Here is a 15,457-nt window from a genome sequence, read left to right on the forward strand (position 1 = left end):
GCGCAGCCTCGTGCTCTTCGTGGTGGGCGCCTTCATGGCCTTGGTGCTGAACCTGCTGCAGGTGCAGCGCAACGTGACGCTCTTCCCCGAGGAGGTCATGGCCACGCTCTTCTCCTCGGCCTGGTGGGTGCCGCCGTGCTGCGGCACGGCCGCAGGTGAGTGCCCGCGTCCCTCCACCCGCGCGCGGGGACGTGGAGCGACGCGTTCGCGCGCGCCCCGGTGCCGCCGTTGTCCAGCAGCGGGGCCGCGGTCGCTGCTTCCTGGGAGGGATTATTTGGGTTTGGGAGCTCAGGGGCGGGCTCCGTGTGGCGGGAGCGCAGGGGAGCGGCAGGAGCCCTCCCCCCCCCCCGTCGCTGATGCGCGGGGGCCGCGGGTGTCCCCGCGTCCCGGGTGTCCCCGCGTCCCCTCCGCGTCCCCACGGCCGGCCGGGGCGCCCGCCGCGCGCCCGCCGCCCCGCCCCCGCGCTCTGATTGGCTCCCGCCGCAACTGGTGAGTCCCGCCGGCGCTCGCCATTGGCTGGCGCCGCCAACAGGCCACGCGCCGAAAACAAGGAAGTGTCGCGCGGCGCCGCCCCCTCCCCTCAGTGCCGTTACCGCGGGCTGGAAACGCTGCCCGGCGGCCTGGAAACGGCAGCGGGAAACGCGGCCCGGGTTCAGCGTTTGGGAGAGTTTAACCACACGGTCCTGTAAGAGAAAGCAAGAGACTGCTGCCAAGAAACGTTTATGTCCCGTAAATGCTACTTCAGGGCCTGTTTAACAAGTTTTATGAACTTGATTCATTAGCTGTCACCCCACACGTGAGCAGTAAAGGCCAATTCCTTGTCTTGCTGCAATTGAGCTTTTTTTGTATGTGTTATGTATGTATAGCATGTTATTTGTGTGTAGCAAACATTTGTCAGGAGGTGAATTGATGTATGTTGAGCTTGAAGTGACATATCTCAACTTACATCATAATTGTGTTTTTAATGTTAGCACTGAGTGTTGCTTTAAGAGCCTTTTTTTTATTCTCGGTAACTGCCCTGCACTTTCAATAACTAACTTAATCCGGCCTAGAGTAGCTCTTGACTGCTTAGGAGCCCTTGTCCAGCGCCTGCTGCCAGACTAAAACTCAGCAGTATTGAAGTGATCATTGTGCAATGGCTAAACGGAGTATTCCTGCTTTCTTCCAGCTGTTGTTGGCCTGCTGTATCCCTGCATCGACAGCCACCTCGGAGAGCCGCACAAGTTCAAGCGGGAGTGGGCCAGCGTGATGCGCTGCATCGCCGTGTTCGTGGGCATTAACCACGCAAGTGCTGTATCCTTGGGCTTGGTGGTGGCCAGGGTGCTTGGGGTGCTCTTGGGCAGCACAGTCTCCTCCATCCGTGTTTTGGAGGCTCGTGAAGGTAAAGTTAGTATTACTGGCAGGGGCGCGAAGCAACTGGTGCATTGTCAGCTTTGCAGAAGCTTGAGAGCAGCACAGGCCACTTAACGATGACATTTTGGGGATGGGGATCAGATACAGGCTTGCTATGTGTCTGATAGGACAGAGTGTAAGAGTGTAACTTGGGCTTAGGTGCAGGCAGTGTACAGATTAAAATACTGCATATATTTACCTGGGAGGTGAACTAAGCTGCTCCAGAAAAGTGCTCTTTTTGAGTTGGACAGAAATGGTTTGAGCTGAAAACCTAAATCAGCAGGTACACAAGGCTACCTGGAACAAAAATCGATTTAAATTGAATATACCAGTGAATAGTATAGTGGTCTTTGAGTACTCAGTATGAGAGGAACTGATGCTTCACACTGTGACTGCAGATGAACTCAGCAAGAGGAATGATTGCTTAGCGGGCCTGAAAAACTGATCCTGAGCGTATTGTATTTAGAGATGCAAAATCTTGTTCACTTTCAAGTGAGGTTCTCTCTTTAAATCTGCAGATTTGAAAGCATTATCCTTAACACCTTTTCCCACAGAAACTAGACTTTGCAAACAACGTCCAGCTGTCCTTGACTCTAGCAGCCTTGTCCCTGGGCCTTTGGTGGACATTTGATCGCTCAAGAAGTGGTCTTGGACTTGGAATTACAATAGCTTTTGTAGCAACTCTCATAACCCAGTTTCTTGTATATAATGGCGTTTATCAGTAAGTTACCTTTTGTAAAATAATACTTCAGCTTTTTAACTTAACTAGTGCATGTGTACCTACTTTTTTCTATTAATGGCATATTCTTATAAAAAGATATTTTTGCTGATTCTGCAGTGTTCTAAATGACCAAACTGAGCAGTGGGGGCTGGGGGGGGAGGAGGCAAGGAAGCAGGTTCAGACCTATGGTGGAAAAATAACACCTCAATATGTTCATCTTTTTCTGATTTCTTATTAACGGGCTCTCAGGAGAGGCTTTCTGGCTTTTGCTGGAAATCACCGTTTATCCAACAATAACTGATTTATTTTGCTCTCCCTGTTATTATTCTTTTGGGGCTTGAGGAGAGAATTCTGTAACATCTTGTTAACAGCATGTAAGGTAATGATGATAACTTGTCTCTAACATATTTCCCTCTTTATTAGGTATACATCCCCAGATTTTCTTTACATCCGTTCTTGGCTTCCATGTATATTTTTCTCAGGAGGTGTGACAGTAGGAAACATAGGACGCCAACTGGCTATGGTAATTATTGTTTAATTAGCATTTCCTTTTAACCATCCAAATCCCTTCCATCATTGTTAGTCCAGGAGTGAATTATGCCTTTGAGGGTATGACTCACAGAGTAACTGAGATTCATAGAAATCTTCCCAAGAGTTGACACATAAGCATGCAATGTACGTTGCATGCCAGTAGAGATGGCTTTCGTAATTAGTGTTTGACTGTTTTTTGTATACAACTCGTATAGGCTGTTGCTGGAAAAAGTTTGGAATGAGTCTATCACATCTAGTCAGAATTTTAGTCACTGTCTGCCCAACAGTTTGACTTAACATCTGATATAGCTAAGAAAGGGAGGGACAGAGGAGCTTGCTGTAATCATTCAGTAAGACATTCTTGTCTAGATGAATGGAAAGGCATTTATGTAGCACTGTATTCTGCTCCTCTGAAAGGAAATACTCCTGTTCAGCTAACGCATTTAAAATACCACCCTTGTAATATAAATCACTGTCTCATCTGCTAGATTCCCAAGTAATTATTTCTTTACAGTGCACTCTTACAGTAAACCTTGCTGCTGGCTTGTACATAAACCTAAACCCTGCTTGTCAAATGCATTCTGACACTGATGGATAGCAGTGTTTAATACTGTATTGATTTAACTACTGCCACCTTTGCTGCGTAGCTCCCTTATCCTAGGAGGCATTTGTCAAGTTTTTCACTTCTCTAGGGCTGTTTTCTAGTATCTTCAATTTTTATTGAGAAAACGGGTGTAGACTTGAAATTACTGAAATATTAGTCTCTTCAAGGCTGTGCAGTAAGGAGGAAAGCTGCTTTTTGAGAATGAACTGCAAACAAATAAAAAGATCCAACTGTTTTGCCTGGAACAGGCTTTTCTCTAGCCTTCCTAGCCCTGCGCTCGGTTACTAGTGTACTTCTAATGCAGAATGTTAGGGCCTGACCCTAAATAGGCTGACAGGCTTGCAGAAAAGAGCCATATTGCTTGACCACCAACATAAAAATAATATTTTTTTCTGTAGTAGTACAAAAGTTCCATAAGATGTTGAAGAAAATGTTTTCTATTGTTTCTGTTAAGAAACAGCACCCAATAGCAGTGGAAAAGGAAGTCTACGTAATGTTTTTCTTGAAGGAATTCTTATCTGTTGGCTTGATAGCAAGTTACAGGTTTTTTTGGGACCATGGTCCCAGACCTTAAACTCGGTCAATTTTGGTTTGTCCTCAGAGGCTTTAAAATACAGGCTCACTGCTCCTCCAAAATTGAGTGATAAATTCTGTGTTTTCCCTTCCCCCACCACATGATTAAGTATTTGACAAGATGGGGAGAGTAGAATGTTAGTCTTTTTTACTTTTAAAAAGTTATTTTTTTAATTCCTTTTTGTTTGAATGGAAAAAGCTAATCCCTGCTTTCTGAAGTGGAGTGTTGTCCTTGGATAAGGCTGTTAGTCAGTTCTGTGCTTTGGCTTTGTATTTCTTATTGGTATATCCAGCACTTGCAGGTGTTGTGCTTTCTGTGTTAGAAAGCGAAGGAAGGAAGCCTTAAAGAAAGGGCCAACGTCTTTTTTATATTTATATATATAATACATATATTTATGTGTGTGTATACAGATATATCTGTCTATCCTTCTAGACAGATATATACACATGAGCACACACATATATGTGGATTAGTTGGTTGCTTTTCCCCAGCTGGCATCTCAACTGAATGTTGTTAACATCATTCCAGCTCCTGCCTCCAGGTTTCCTGTCAACTTTGGCATCTTCCTTCCAAAGGAGGAGGGAGGCTAGCAAGGCAAAAGTCCTCTATCTTGATTGTTCATAAATATCTTCTCATATATTTTATTATTGTTCCCACTTAATCTGGAAACAATTTTAAGAAGCACAACCCTTTCATAAGAACACATGTATAGTGATTATGAAGCATTCTGTTTTGGATTTTTTTAAAGTAGTAGTGTGTTATAAAGGGCAGAATTAAGAGAAAAATAAAACTACAAAATCAATCCTCTTTGGAGATCATCCAGAAGTATCAATCTGCTTTATCATCCTCAGGGGAGGTGGCAAGAAGGTGCAATGTTGCCCCATTAAAATAAGCTGTAATAAAATGATGTTTTTGTAACTTTCCCTGCACTTGCTGAACCGTTCAGCTGCATTTGGCAGTTACAAATCAAGCAGTATTTTTCAGGACATGTATAGAGTAGATTGCACCTATAGAAAATATTCTAGTGGAATAAAATTGCCTTGGTTCTCTGCCTGCGCCATGTAGCTCTTGCATTTAGAGAATAAATTTGGAGAGATTTAATGATGTTGAGTGGAGTTGTTGACATTCAACTGTTGTTTTACTAACTGAAGAAGCCTAAACTACTGGGCTATGTCTAGCCTGGTAGATAAATAAAACAATGCTAGAGAATAGTTGTTCCTACCCTAAATGCTTGCTTGGTTTAAGTGGCCAGAAAAATGTGAAACATGCCAGAAATACTGCCCTACATAGTAACCAAGTGCAGTATTGCATTTAAGTAAACCTCCTCTTAGCCCAGGCTGTTGTCTTGCCCCTAGTTTAAGGATCCAGTGTTTTATTTAACCTTTTTTCTTTTGAAAGAGAAGCAACTGCTGCCGTGACTGCTTGTTGCTCCCCTTTACAACATAAGCTTGGTCGTTGCTCATCAGCTCAGCTAACTGGTTGACAATTTTTCATTATTGACTGTAGCCAACACTGTAACTGAGTTATCCCCTCACAAATACCTGCTGTTTGGTACTGCTTGAGGCTGCAGGAATGTGACTCCAGTCAATACTTGGCATCATTGTAAGTGACCCTTGTTTGTAGAATGCAAATAATTTCTTAAAAGCTTTTTTTTTTTTTTTAAGGTCTCTCTGTAGAACACGAATAATTTCTTAAAAGTTTTTTTTAAGGTCTGTTAATCTTTTTTTTCTTTTTTTTACATTCAGATGCTTTCAGGGCTTCATGCTACAAGAAGAACTTATGAGAAGGGAGTCAAGGCTGTGCAATACTAGTCTTTATGGAAAATACAGTAGTTCAAGCTTGAAACCATAGTTTGAAAAGTAGCTATAAAAAAAGGCAAAAGTAATGCCTATAAAGTACTGTGCATTTTTTGCTAAGAAAGCAGCTGAGATATGGAAGGATAATGAAAAAAATTTTTAAAAGGTGGTGTAATTGGTAGTGTATTTATCAAATGGCCTGACTGAAGTGGCAAAGCACCATAGTTGTTTTTTGTCTGATTATGAAGCACCTTTTACAATAAATCAAATCTTCTGGGTCGTATTGAGGTTAATTCACTGCTTATTGAAAGCGTTAGATAATGTATCAACTTGTCACATGATACTAAACTGTAATTTTTTTTTTTTTCTTCCGTCTTCTTCAGGGTATTCCAGAGAAACCACACAATGACTAAATCTGTGGAGAACAGGGCATGATGCCAGTGTGAAAACAACGTTAAGAAGATGCGTTTCTGTTTTAAATTGAAGATTATTTAGAAAAAAATAATCTCTTTATGGGCTCACTGCACAAATGACTTGTGAAAAAAATATTAATCCACTCTTAGAATAGCCAAGTGAAATTAACTGCTTATCTTGAAATCTTACCCTGATTTACTGCATAAGCATTTTGGTATGGCTGTTCTCTGGAAGAATTTAACACCAAGTTACGTACAGCTGTTCAGGCTAAGTGGCAGTTTTCCAAGTATTAGACTCCAGTGTAAGTTATTGAAGCAGCTGCCATGTTCTAAAGCCTGGAAACTAAAATTTAATTACAAGCTCTTGTATCAGTGCCCAAAGGAAGTAGATTGATGGTGCTTAACAATGATGAAGTATGGTTTAATAGGAATAGTATTTATCCAAATCTTTTAAAAATAGGGTTATTTAAAAATAAGAGTGATCAAAATAGATTAAAGGCATTGCATTAATGCTTTAAAAAGTCTTATGAAGGAATCATGCCCTTACTTGTAATGCTGCATTGAGTTTCTGTCTTCAGTGGGAGAGGGGGTTGGAGGGAGGAATTTTTTTTTTATTTATATTTTTCTTAAGTCACTGAGTTTGAAATTTCTAAATTACTTCAGTACAGTAGGTGAATACCTGACAATCTCACTCAAGTGAATTTTAACTATCAGGAAACTCTTGACTTGAAACGTCTTTGCTTCTGAAGCTTGCAGTAACCTTTGAGAGGATAAAATTCTGTCCCCAGTTCAGTAAGAAACTTAAGAAACTTAAGTGTGAGTATTTCTTCTTAGCTAGACCTCTGCTTCAGGATCTTACCTGAAGGGTCACTGGGCATATTAAATGTCTGGTGTTTTGCGGGTGGGAGAAAATACTGCAGATGCTCACAGGCATTGAGGATGAGCCTCCAACTCCTGAAGTCAGAAAGATTTGCAAATTCCTCCTGAAGGTATCCTCTCATCTTGCTTCTGTTTGAGTCAGGGTTTTGATTGTAAACAGAGCCAGACCTAAAATGTGATTTTTTTTTTTTTTTATTGTTATTATTTTTAAGTGTATGTGAATGATAGAAATAGTGAACAATTTGTTCACTCAGCTTATGGAAGAGATCACTATTTGTTTTTTCACAACCCTATAGAACTTGCAATCTGTGATTGCCTTGTAAAAAGATGAGTGCTTATGTCACTACATTAAACATTTGGTGTTTCTTAATACTTAGTTCTGGTGAGCACAAATCACTTGATAGCTTAGACCACCACAGACCTAAGTAGCAAGTATTAGGTCTTAAAATTAAAGTGCAATGTACAGTAAATCTGAGCCTTATATTCTCTTCAATATTTGTTGTTTCTAATGAGAGATTAAAGAGAAAAGGGTTCTGAATTCATTTCAATGCTGCATGGAATCAAATGGAGCAATAATTTATTTAACTAGGAAGGCTAGTTGTATCTTTCATTGAACCCAAATTTTTAGAAATACTCCAATTTTTGTGGTTATGGTGTACGTGTAAACTTTTATGGATATGCCTTTGTGTTATGCATTTTTCTTCATTTCCAATCTTACATGGCTTCAGATATAGTTAGAGGCATCTGTTTAAAAACTGACCCATCAAATGAAGATATTAAGACAAGGTAGAAATATTCTGGCTATATTTACTCTTTGGATGGAATGCAATAACTGCAGATACATACATTGCACATACATTGTTTAGCACAAAATCTAAACTGAAAAGCAGGCCCCAATTCTACTCTCTATTTGGTGTAAGCTAAGAGTAGTTTAACTGGTATAAGATCCTTCCTCAATGTTTAAACCATAATCAAATTTTGCAGGACTACATGAAGAAATTTTAGGTCCTCAGATCAGGACGGGATCAGCTCGGTCATTGTGAGAACTGTGCTGCTTGGTGGGGAAACAGTTTTGTAACCATCCTAAAATCAATTGCAAAGCCTAGTAACACCAGATGGAAGTAAGGATAACAGTGATCTCTACATATGTTTGATAGGTATTTAAAAACTGTTTGTAAAGACTGAAACTGAATCTGTACGTGTTGCAAATAATACAGCCAAAAATGTAAGTCCGAAGTTCATTTTTTGCCAATACTTGTAAGTATGTGAACCAAAGTGATAAAAGTTTGGAAGAGGTGGGAGGGGAGTGAAGAAAATTTGCACTATTCTGAATTTGAACACTTTAAATTCTCATTCTTACTGGTAAGTTTTTGGTGGTGTGTTTGGTTTTACACTTTTTTTACTATTAAAGTTTTAAGACCAAGTAATATTTGCCTTGGATTCTGTGTATTCGCATTATGCAGGAATCTTTCTCGACAAGGACAGTTGTTATGGTTGCATAACTAATACTCGGTCATGCATACTCAGCAGTTTAAAAAAAACTCTAAACTGAATTTGGAGAGATTAGCTCTTAGAAGGGATTTCTAGCTTGCATTGTAGAGTTGAAAAATAGCCTTAGTGTTTTGCCAAGAGCGTGGGTAAGTGTAGTCCCTGTTACATGACTCATATTTATATGCAGGATGCTATTACTGTTCTTTTCCAAGATGTGGAAATTCATATTTGGGAACAAAATACACAAGGGCCAGGGCAAATATAGAGCTTCCTTTAGCAGCTTATCTATTTGGGTACTGAAGCATCTGCAAGTGCTCAGTGTGGGGGAGTAAGCACAACTGCTAAGGCTAAGCAGTTCTAAGATATGCATCCTCTGATTTGGGAAAGAGAATATCGTGCCAGTTGAGCCAAGAAAACAGTTTCAGTTTTACTGCTTTTTAAATGCTCATTTCAGACTTCTAGAGCCTGCCACGTTTGTAGTAGAAACAACAGGATGGCTTTGACCTTCATCCATTTGGTGCAGCCTGTTGGCCTTGGTTCAGGCAACCTTCACTGTCTCCATCTGAACTGTTCTAGTGCAAGGGTGACCCAGGCCCTTGGGGCGCTTTACTTTCCCTCAAGGACTTCCCAGGTTTTATCAAAAAGAGTAAAAATACCAAAAGGTTTGAGCATACCACCTGGAGAACCCAGACCTTTTTCCAACAGTCTCATTCTGCAGCAATGACATGTGTACAAAGTTTCTAAAGGAGAGGGAGCAGTGGAAATAAAGTCACTTTCTGGAAAGCGTGATCTGAGCTATGAATGAACGTGCAGGAGCTATGCAGTAGGTCATACACCCTTTGGCTTTAAGCGTGGGGATTTGCAGGTGCTAAATTAGCCACAGGAGGGCCCATAAACTGCTCTCCGAATGCAGCAGGAACATATTGAGATGAATAATGAAATTGAATCTCAGTTGCCTTTCAGCAGAGCAGCTCCAAAATTCAAGCAAACAAAGCACTCTGTGTTGGGCTAGCTGAGCAAAATAGACCTCTAGGTGAGACATCATTTAGGGTCCGGTCTTGTAAGAATGTGGAAGGTGGGTGATGATAAGTCCTTCCAGCTAAGATGCCAGCAAAGTTTCTTTAAAGAGATATATTCTCTGGGTAATGGAGGTGTGTGGATTTGTTAATAGACAGCTTGTCCCACATCTATTCCTTGCCTCCTGCCTGCATTTGAATCCTTATTTTGGTGTCCAGGGACAGTTTTCAATGGGCTTCATGAGTTGCACAGGGGAACTCTTATTAGATAGGGATGAAAACTCTGGATTTTTATTGCATATCTCAGCACTAAGAAAGCCTGTGGATTTTAATGCCACTACAGATCCGATCGCTATCTTATGGGGAGGGGAACCCCAAAGACTGTAATATTTTCCATATATAACCAATGTAGTTATTTTGACATTACTATCCAAAAGTCATAAAGAGAGCTCACAAAAATTAAATTTAGTCTTTTTTTTTTTTTTTTTTTTTTTTTTTTTTTTTTTTTTTTTTTTTTTTTTTTTTTTTTTTTTTTTTTTACCTTTTTCCAACTGCAAAAAATTCTCTCTGTTAAGTAGATCATGTCTACTTTGTGGGTAATTTCGGGGTGCTCTCATCTTGTTCCTTCGATACTAGACAAGAAATTACCCTGACTTGCCACCTTTCCTATAGTAATTAAAATGCCAGATACCATTTCAGCAGAGGGATGAGGCGCAGCTGCCTCATCATCGCCTGACGCCGGAGCCCGTCGTGGAGCTCCCGCTCCTGGGGCACCCCAAGGAGCAGCTCTCGCCTCTCCCAGGAAGCGGCCTGACAAGAGCTCGTCTCCTACCCTGCAGAGTGTGAAGATTTCGGTGCAAGTGGCCAACATCCCATGGAAACGCTTTGATTTTCTAAGGCAGGATGTAGGAAAGCTGGAGGAGGCGCAAAGCGATTTTCCTGATGCTGTGTTTGCTGATTTTAGCCTTTGAAGTGGGGCTGAATGAGGTTTAGCACTTCAGCAGTGTCACATCACAGTACAAAAGTGAAAGATAAAGTATTTCAGGGGTCAGATTTATTTACTAGCCCTGAATATTCTTAGTCCTGATAATCAAGTTTTGAAGACCAGGTTAGTCCTAGTAGTATCCAGCTGAAGTGACTTGGGTTGAAATAATAATTCTTGGGCAAGGACTATGTACCTTTTTTACCCATACATTAGCAGAGAGAAAGTTCATCCCTTTTACGGTGTCATGGTGTCTATACACCAGAATTAAGACATAAGCTGGACTCACGGGAGAGTCTAGAAATCCATTCTGCCTTTTGCAGCATTGCACTAGCAGGCAGCAGGCGAGGCCTAGGCCTTGCTTTGGGGCTCGATGTTACCTGTCATGCAGCACACGCAGTCGAGGGCAGCTGCCCAAACGCGGCGCTAGCAGAAGGCCTCGCTGAGCAAGCTCTGTTTTTAAATATTTTCTCTTGATGTGGTGAAGTACTCAGGCACTGCACTCACTAAGTCCTCATCCCAGAAATCATTTATATACATGGGACACAGAGCAGGTCTACAACTGCATGAAGCCAGTGGTACTGGAGATAACGCAGAACGTCCCACAGCTCCAGTGGGAGTTGAGTAAGGCTGAAGGAGAGCAGGAAAAGAGCCACGTAATAAGCACCAGAGTTAAGAACTGCAATGAAAGATGATAATGGTACCTAACAGGTAACCACTCCTGATGGTTTTACTGAGATCTTTATCAGTTCTTATTCAAAGAGAGCCCTTGGGGGTTTGGCCGGCGCAGATCCTGAGGTCCATGGTTTTTACTTGGTTTTTACTTCTTTACTCAATGAGCTTGCAGAGCTGCTGGGTTGAGACTCCTATCACAGTGTGAACGAGTCTGCTGAGCATAGACTCGAAGAGAAAACATGGAAATTAGTGATGGTCTTCGTGGGACTCAGTTGCTAACACAGGCATCTATTCTAACCTTGAATACTGCAGCCTGGTGGGGCTGATCGATACAACCCAGGAGACCCAGAGCCTCCAGGAGGAGCAGCTGGAAGCCACACAGGGTATGTGGGACATCCCACATGGCACTAGGCTCAAGCTCTGCTCACCTTTAGACCACTGAGTCCTGTCCTCACTGTCTACTAGTGTCTGAGCCAAAGATGTTGACTAGAGATGAAGCTGAGAAGTGTCAGGGTTTCAGGACTTATCCAATATTGGTAGAAGACCATGAAGCCCACTATCTGGCTTGTGCAAGAAGAGGAAACCCAGTGCTCAGCATGTTGCCCGACATCTCATCTACGGTGCAGTGAGTGTCGTTGGGAAGGTACATGTCTTTCCTAAGCATTACTAAGGCACAGATACTCCAGTGTCATTCCAATCATAGCTCAGTGACCCCATCGGGAACAATTTCCTGGGAGGTGCAAGGTGGGTAAGGGAAGTTTGAACGCCACATTATGAGGCTGATAAAATGTACAGTCCTACACAAGAGCCAAACAGTCTTCCCATCAGAGCTGCAGAGGGACTTAGGAAAAGACCAGCTGCATTTGCCTTCTCCTTGGGCCTGACCCACCTGCTTAATTGAAGGTAGGTCCAAATGAGCCATCTGTTGACCTGGTTGAGGAATCAGGGCTTCCCATTAATTTAAGGATATTTTTACATGTTATTAAAGGCCTAGATGGAAAGGAGAAATTGATAAAAAATGAAGGTAAGAAGCTTTGCCTTAGAGGCACAGGCAATATCTGTAACAGATGCTACACCCTATGCCTAAGCTAATTGTTAAATGAGTCACCCTGGCAAAAGAAGCATTAATAAAGGGAAGCGAAGACTGAACATCTGGAAAATAATATGAAAGGAAAGAATTTTCATATTTTGGAACTCCTTGCTGGGTGGGAACTGCTTGGGGAGACAGCTCTAATTGCTTGTCTGAAAGAATGAAGAGCGAGCCTATTCCCAGCCTGGAACTGGCTCCGTCATTGCGTATTCCTTCCCACGCTCCCTGCCCAACGCCACAGCCACCCCACGGGGGCCCGGATCTGCAAAGGCCAAGACGCTCTTTGCCTTCTGTGCGTCAGCTGGGAGGTGACGTAGGCCTGTAGCGCCAACGGTGCCCGCTGGCCTTCTCCAGGCTCCGATCCAAGCTCCGGAGAAATTTGTTGGAACAGCTGTGTGCTAGACGAGATGTCAAAAATGGGTTATTTTGGGGCTAGCTCTGCCTCAGTGTTGACGGGTGTTTAACAGGCTGCAGTCTGGTAGACCACCTCCCTGTCTGGGTCATTCTGCCCAGGAATGACCATGAGGTAGGAGGAGGGAATGTCAGATCTTTTGCTACCTGCTCCGGTGGGTCCCATGCTCTGCTTTGCCCTTAGGCATTTGTGGCTCTTTGCTGAGAAAAGGAGACACAGGAGGGAAGATATAGAAGAGAATAGAGCTAAAGACATGGTCAAGGGTCTGCCCCTCCAGAAAGCAGCATGGTTAACACAAGGGAAAACCCTTTCTGATGGGATCCCTCTCTGGTGGTGCCATGCCGGGGTTTTAGTACATACCTGGGTAACGAGGTCTACCATGCTCTGATCATGTCTGGTCATCAGACACCGACCTCGCAGGTTGCTCTTTGCAAAGCAGCCATTCACTTCACTGCGTCTGCCCCACTGCCTTGCTCGGGGATGTAAAACATGAGCCGTCAGATCTACTCTTCTGCATGAAGACTAAAAGCAGCTCAGCCACCACCAAAACACAAGGCCCCTCAGAGCCCTGGTTTCAAAGGAGGCATCAGGGACAAGTCAGACCCCTCTGAGTTTTGAACTTCATCTGCGAAAGGAAGGTTTTTGCAGTGTTGTATTTCAATTTGTGTTTGCCAAGCTGAAAACCCAAACCTGAGCTCCTGCAGTGCTGATGCACATGCAGGGAGGGCTCCAGCATCACCTGGCATGTCAGTACATCCCAAGGTCATTGCCCATCAATAGACCTGGTCAGGACGTTGCAAGATGGAGTTCAGGAAAGTCATCCCTTTCCCTGTCCTTTTTCCCATCCACAGCACCCGGGGCCAGAGAAAGGCTCAGATGGCGACCAAGAGGTACACACAAGGCAGGGGCTGGGAACAAGGGCACAGAAGGACAAGGCCAAGAGGAAGGGAATCCAGAGGAAGGGCAGCTCCAGGAAGCTCAGGAAGCTCTCACACTGGTGAGAGGTGTCCTGGGCACGTGCAGAATCACGGCCATGACCAACAGGGCACCTGCTCCCCTACATCCATGCGATGATCTTAAAACGTAATTATGAAATTTTAAAAAACAACTTGACGTGATAATTATAGTGGTTCCTGGAGGAGCCTCGTAATTGAATTCGAGGGTGTCTCTCTCTCCTTGCAGGCGCGAGCGGGAGAGCGGCTCCGCTTCCTGCACAGCCTTCCAGGAGCCCTGCAAAGCTCCGGAGACGCCCAACAATTCAATTATTGTTTCCCTCTGGAAAGCAGATCGTTTTAGACACGCGGCCAGCTCTAATTGCAAAGGAGAGGGGGAAATTTCTCGTGTCCAAAATTATTTGACTCGTTACAAAGAACAGACTTTCCGTGAGGCTGGAGGAGTTGGAGCTGGTGGAAGGCAGGGAGGGAAGGAGGGAGATGGGAGGGAAAAGAGGAGGAAAAGCATATCCTCGTGGACCTGCTGCTGAAGGAGGCCCCTGCTGGACCCCCCAGCACCCCACCTGTGTCCCCATCCCCCTGTAAAGCTGCTGGTGACAAAGAGGAAAGTGGGGGCTGCAGACACAGTGCCCACAGAGGAAGGTTTTGTCCTTGGCCAAGGCAGCACATGAAGGATGGACGAGATCCCCCTGGCACTGGGGTTTGACACAAGTGATGCCAGGGCTGGGGGTAGTGGGACCGTCCCCTGCTCCCCTCGGCAATAAAAACCCAAGGTCTTTTTCTGAAGGGCTTCATTACATTTTTTTTTTTTCTTCCCAGATTATTTTTAAATGCTCTTTTGTGGGGAAAGACGATTTTACATAGGGGAGGTCCCTTTTCCAATTACCATTAATTAACTCATCTCTAATAGATTTTTTTCCAGCTCTCCCTATCCTGCTGGCCGGGCTCGCGGGTGCTTTGGCCCTCACCATGCTGGGCAGCACCCACGGGGTGGCCTCTCCACACCAGGAACTCGGCTCTGACTCCCATCCCGCTCCTCCAACCATGAGGTCTCTGCTCCCCAGTCACCCCTGCTGAAATTACCCCTATGGGGCAAATTTGAGGGCTTGAAAGAGCTGGAAACCCTTGTGGCAAGTTCTCCTAGGGGCTGTGCATGGGCTGCACCAGTGCCAGAGGAGAAGGGTGGGCTCGAACCGGCAAACCTGGGCCTTGCTGGGTCCCTCCTCGCTGGGGACAGCAACTGGTGGCTTCTTCACCCGTTTTGCTAGCACCTTTTCCAGCCTTGCTCTATGAGACAGCACTCAAAAATGTATTTGTATATCCATTTATAGATAAACATGTAATTATAGAGATATTATGTATTTTTAATATGTATCTATAATATATGCATGTAAACCTAGATATGTATATGTTTTAATCATTATATTAATCTCTATATAGACTCTGCAGGGGAAGCACGTGCCCCAGGTGCTCCTGCCAGGCTCCTGGGGTCACCCAGCCCCTCCACCCCTAAATTCCCTTCTACCCTTTACCCCAGCCTGGAGCATCGGAAGCCAAATGAATTCCAAGGAGGTGCCGATGGTTAATTGGAAACCCAGCAACTTGTTAGATAATCGTGTTAGGAGCTGGCGAAAACAAGGGGCCCCTTGTACAATCCGCAGTTATAACAGGCGTTTTATGTTGAATTATATCTAATAGGCAAGACAAAAAATAATAGATGGATGGATGGATGGATGGATGGATGGATGGATAGATAGATAGATAGATAGATAGATAGATAGATAGATAGATAGATAGATAGAGGAAACGCGTTTTCCAGCTGCCTCTTGCGCCTCCAAAAAGGAAGAAGACGGAGGGCAGCACCGGGAAGGGCCGCGGAGCGGGGCCGGCGCCGCGCGGAACCTCCGCGGCCGCCCGCGCAGCCGCCC

At 43.9% G+C, this 15,457-nt stretch overlaps 1 protein-coding gene across 1 annotated transcript in view; it reads left to right on the forward strand.

Annotated features, from left to right (window-relative positions):
• The window catches only part of INSIG1 (insulin induced gene 1), a 15,939-nt gene extending 7,770 nt beyond the window's left edge, over window positions 1-8,169 (forward strand). The window contains exons 2-6 of the mRNA XM_026052997.1: window positions 7-155; window positions 1,169-1,293; window positions 1,947-2,113; window positions 2,537-2,636; window positions 6,002-8,169. Of these exons, the coding sequence (XP_025908782.1) occupies window positions 7-155; window positions 1,169-1,293; window positions 1,947-2,113; window positions 2,537-2,636; window positions 6,002-6,031 (571 nt within the window). The 3' untranslated portion in view covers window positions 6,032-8,169. The remainder of the gene's footprint in view (window positions 1-6; window positions 156-1,168; window positions 1,294-1,946; window positions 2,114-2,536; window positions 2,637-6,001) is intronic.
• The last annotated feature ends 7,288 nt before the right edge of the window (window positions 8,170-15,457 follow it).

The sequence above is a fragment of the Nothoprocta perdicaria genome, unplaced genomic scaffold (genome assembly GCF_003342845.1).
Source record: "Nothoprocta perdicaria isolate Ctin4 unplaced genomic scaffold, notPer1 scaffold_95, whole genome shotgun sequence".
Taxonomy (NCBI): Eukaryota; Metazoa; Chordata; class Aves; order Tinamiformes; family Tinamidae; genus Nothoprocta; species Nothoprocta perdicaria.